At 44.6% G+C, this 5,113-nt stretch overlaps 1 protein-coding gene across 1 annotated transcript in view; it reads right to left on the reverse strand.

Annotated features, from left to right (window-relative positions):
* kcnq1.1 (potassium voltage-gated channel, KQT-like subfamily, member 1.1) overlaps positions 1–5,113 on the reverse strand; it is a 68,192-nt gene that overhangs the window by 5,786 nt on the left and 57,293 nt on the right. Inside the window, 1 exon segment of the mRNA XM_008287891.1 lies at positions 1–66. This exon segment is cut by the window's left edge and continues 5 nt beyond it. Within this exon segment, the coding sequence (XP_008286113.1) occupies positions 1–66 (66 nt within the window).

Here is a 5,113-nt window from a genome sequence, read left to right on the forward strand (position 1 = left end):
CTCTTGGCCACGAAATATCGCATTCTCTGGATCACCCGGATGGCTTTACGGTGCGACTCTGTCAACCTGTGGAAAAGAAAAAGACGTTAGCTGGAAATTTCCTCAAAGAACATGTAATGAAACCGAACATGCGGCTGAAAGCAGTGAGAAAATCACTTTTGCTTCTCTTAAGAGATAAAACGCAGAGCGGCCTTGTGAGGAAATGTCGGAAATCAAAGGTGGTAAAACGCTGCTTCCACTCTCTGGGGCTTTTATTTTCCCCAAATGGAAGCGACATCGTCGCCAAACTATGAAAAGACAGCTGACATGGCCTTCAAACTCTTATCAGTTTAGGGGGGAAATGATGAAGTTCAGGAGAGTTTAATGATTTCTGTTCATTAGTGGCGTCTCCCTGAAGACTCCTCCTCTGAATGGGAACAAGGTGAGTTACAGTAAGAACAAAGGCGGGTGATTTTTCAGGTCTGTGTGTTTTTCTGAAAATCGTTAGCACAAAGCCCCGAGTGATTGTAGGGCATTTAGCCTCCATTATTATGTTGTGGGAATTATTAAATAGCTATTACTTACCGGGGTTCATTACCCTGGAAAAGCGGTGACTGGGTAGGGGAGGTGGGAGGGCAGCCAGCGCTTTGTCAAGTCCGGTTTGCTGATACACTGAAGAACGAGGTGTGCACGAGGCTCCTAATGGACTTTTTCCACAGCGGGCTGATTTTCAAATGCAGCTTTCATAACATTTTGTCAAATTAGCACTATGAAATGTCAATCATGTCGCTCTGTGAGCTATTATAGAAATCCATTTTCCATCATAAAAGGATTATGTGCTTGTGAGATAGGGAGGCCAATTTTCTTTTTGACTTCTCCCGAAAGTGAAATTTGAACACAGAAGATTTCTTTCTCGGCGTTATAATCCACCGCTAATGAACGCTGTGATGTCAGCATCTCAAGTTTTTGTCATGGAGCTCTGCATTGTGCTCGCACGAGGCTGCTTAGCAAAGAATAAACACAGAGAACGAGCTGCAGGAATATAAGCAACTTGGTGCATTCATATAGATTTTTGTTGCACTTTAATGGGGGTTCTGTGCTGTTTTTATTCTTGGAGTCTTTTCTGGTTGGCTGGCTCTTCTTAAACAGCCACATATAACCTGAGTGAATATTGATCTTCTTTAACCCTCAGCACAAAAGCATGTCGGCCCATTTTCCAAGCGGTTGCACTGTTCCTTTAAACGGCTTCAAGGTTAAACCCAGTTTTGGGTCTCGTGTGTGATATTTCTTTCAGCATAATAGCCGGCAGTTATTGCAGACGGATCGCTGATGGAGTCCACCTTGCTCCACGCGGAATTCAAATCGCATGCCTTCACACCAGGGACTCTCGGGGAGATTATGCATGCGCGCGCCGGGCCTGTTGCGGATGAAAAAAGCTTTTGATCATGAGATCATTATTACAGCGTCAGACAACATGCGGCGCGTCCTCTCTGGTCTTTTTTAACAAGACAACAAGATGGGATGAGTTCAGTCATTAGGAGCGAAACGCCGGGACGTGACTGAAATTCCGACGATCGTAAATTTAACGGCGATCAGAGGCGAAGTCTTCAGAGCTGCTCAGGACCACTCGGGAGGCTTCTTTAACGCTAACAGTGTTAAAGGCTGCCGGGCTGTATACATACACACCACAGCCACAACTCACAGGTGAAGTGAACAACATCGATAATCTCCACCAGCTGCCGGCCTGCAGGTGATTGGCCCCGGACAGATGATGGTCGACTATAGAAAAGACGCCAAGATGGCGCTGGCAGGAGAAATCTGCACATCTGCTTCGCCTCCCAACCGGCCACACCGGCGTTCTGGCTTTGCATATGTACAGTTGTGAACAAAAGTTTCCATGCACCTGTAAAGACCGGGTTGATCAGAGCAGTTCTGAGTTTCCAGTGACTCCATTAACTTTGAATTTGTAGCACATGAGTCATTGTCACTGAAAACAGTCGTGCATTTTGGTTGTTTCACAGATTTGCTGTTGGTCTTCTGGAAATATGACAAAATCTGCTCGGTCAAAAATCTACATACAAGATGCTAATATTTAGTTAAACGTCTTTTATGTCCATTTTCATCTCAGTTAGTTTCTTTTGGTTTCCGTCGACAAGCTTTTGGTTTGACTCCTCTTGATAGAATCGGTGCAGTTCGACTAAACTTCAGTCCACAGGTTCCGGATGGTTTCAGTCAGGACTTTGGGGAGACCAGTCTAGAACCTTCATTCCAGCCTGATTTAACCATTTCTTCACCACTTTGACGTGTTTCTTGTTGAAACACCCAACTGCGTCCAAGACCCAACCTTCTGCTGATGGTTTGAGGTTTTCCTGAACAATGTGGAAGTCATCCTCCTTCTTCATTGGTCCATTTACTTTGTGTAAAGCTCCAGTTCAGAGCATGATGCTGCCACCTCCATGCTTGATGGTAGGTTTGGTGTTCTTGGGGTTAAAGGTCTCATCTTCTCGCCTCCAAACATGTTTCTGCTCAGTGATTGTTCCATCTGACCAGAACTTTCCTCCAGAAGGCCTTTTCTTTGTCCATGTGATCAGCAGCAGACGATTCATTCAGAGCTGCTTTCTGCTGATTCCTGGTTGACTCTTGGCCATCCTGACCAATCGTCTCTCTGCAGCAGGTGATAGTTGAAGTTCTTGGTCATGTCAGTGACACAACTGGACCTGCACTTTCTACTTACAGCTACAGTCTTATACGGTTGATTCTTTGGTTACTTGTAGGAGTTTGTAGGGATGGACGGCCACTTTTTGCTTCACCGGTTTCCCCTGTTTTAGTAGTTGTTGTATTTTGGTTTGCTCTTCTTCGTTAGGTTATCTTGGTTATTTATTTTGCTAGATGGATGATTTCCGTTGTTGTTTCGACCCCAAAGTTAAAACTAAACTTCTCCTTCTTGTAAATAGAGTAAATAAACATAACAACAGTATAGGTGCCGTGCATGTTGTGTCTCAGCCACCCTCAGACGGAGCACAACACCGTGACAGCAACGCTTTCCGACAGCAGCAGCCTCCCCCAGCACTGACTTAGCCTCCAAACTCCCCAGATCCCAATCCGATCGAGCATCCATGAACCGGAACAAGCCCCAATCCAGGGAGGACCCGACCCCACAAACCCACAGAACCCAAAGGATCTGCTGCTAATATCCTGGTGCCAAGAAACCGCAGGACATCCCCAGAGATTTGGTGTCGATGTTTTTAGCACCACAAAGTGGATCTAAGTGGGTTTAATATTTGCAGCTGATTTATTCCTTTTACTGGGTCTCAACTTACTAATTGGATCACCATTTGTGTTTTACCTTACTCAACAACTCCAGCCGTTCTTATACGGTTCAGAAAGTTGCGTTTATGATCAGAGTCGGGGCTCAGAGTTGTGTTCTCATCACACAGACTTTTTCAGTAATCACCTCCTAGCTGTGGCCAGATGGAGATTGCACTGCTCTTGTTTCAACGCATTCGATTAGAAACTCTGTCATAATCAAGGACAGACAACTTTCCTTGGCTTGTTTCCCATTCAGTGAATTAATGCAGGAATTCTTGCAGTTATCTTTTGTTATCGCTTTGCTAATGGGCCAAATGCTTCATGAGATTATTGGAAATTAAAAGAGGGCAAAAGCATGAAACTGTTTCGAGGGAGCTGCTAAGTTTTGCTTTCCACCCACCTAACTGCTTCTCTACCACTTTAACCCTCATCATTTGCCAACATTTCTACACAGAAAAGCCTCAAAACTTGGAAGCATTTCTGTTCGCTGGACCACCGCTGCCGTTGTAGCTGTGGCGCTGGTATCTTAAAAAGTTGACACTGGTTAAACGATGAGGCTTTTTTGCTTTCAAATGATGTATAATTGGGGCCACTGCCACCGCGAGTGCAACAGCAGGAATTATACTCGACTCGTGATCCGGCTGGCGAGTGTTAAGAGGTTAAAGGCTTTTGTCTGTTGTGTGACTGCAGGTGTAATTTTTGAGTTTTTTTGTCGTGACAAGTGTGTGGCAGTTTTGTCGAAACACCTCAATTATCTACAATTTACCAAAACACAGCGTGCCGCAATGTCAAAGCCGAGGCAAGTGCAGCAATAGAACATCTGTGCGATCCACACAAGGAATCTGTGCCGCGAGATTTCGTGACAAAGACTTTAAAAAGCGGCTTGAAATCAAAGCTAAACCGAGCAAATTGAAGCACATTTTTTCAAGATTTTTTTTTCTTTTTCGACTCGTCGCTCTCTTGTCGGAGATAACGCGAGCGGTGGTATCTTAAAGTGGTTCAATTTAGCATGGGATTTGATGTGGCATTGCACTACGAGAACAGCTGGTTACATATTTTGGAGTCAGCAGAGCACACACAGTGATCTTTGCCAACAACGCTGCTGCATGCAATTCCCAGTCTGCATCATTACCCCACCGTTTACAAAGTAAGTCCCACGGGTCAAAACTGTCGCTCCATTTGTTTCACTTACTGTGCACTTACATTACACTGCAGTTACTTAACACTCATTTCCTCATATCAGTCTCAGTCTCTGGCTGTGCGAGTGCCTCAGCAAGCGCAATGATTTCCCCTAATAGAGAATCATTACGGAGTAGCACGAGCCCCCGGGGCTTTGGCATATTACAAAGGTTAATTACAAATAGCACAAAAATACATGCAAACCCTCCCCTGTACACATAAGCTCAGCATCAGGGCGACGGCGTTCGCGGTGAAACAAAAAGCAGCTGGAACCTTTTCTGTTCCTAAAGCAGGCAAAAAAAAAAAGCCTCTGCAAAGTTCAGCTGATGTTTAAAAAGCTGGTTCTAGTTCCCAGAATGTTCGTCCTTAAAAGCAGAAGTAAACTAAAGATGTGTGAAAAAACGTCATGCTTTCTCAAAGCTGAACGTTGCACTGACGACGTTCTTCCTCACCGTGGAACGTTGTGGGAACGTTTAACGTGTTAATTCTCACTGCAGGCAGAATGTTTCATCTGCGTTAATGTAACTATTTCTTGAACGTCGGTTTGAGAACGTTCTTTCCGTGTTTTCATGGAACACTGTGAGAAAATTTTACACAAGAACATTGCGTTCCTCTGCAACATCCCCAGAACATTCTCATAACATTG

The sequence above is a fragment of the Stegastes partitus genome, unplaced genomic scaffold (genome assembly GCF_000690725.1).
Source record: "Stegastes partitus isolate 25-593 unplaced genomic scaffold, Stegastes_partitus-1.0.2 Scaffold527, whole genome shotgun sequence".
Lineage (NCBI taxonomy): Eukaryota > Metazoa > Chordata > Actinopteri > Pomacentridae > Stegastes > Stegastes partitus.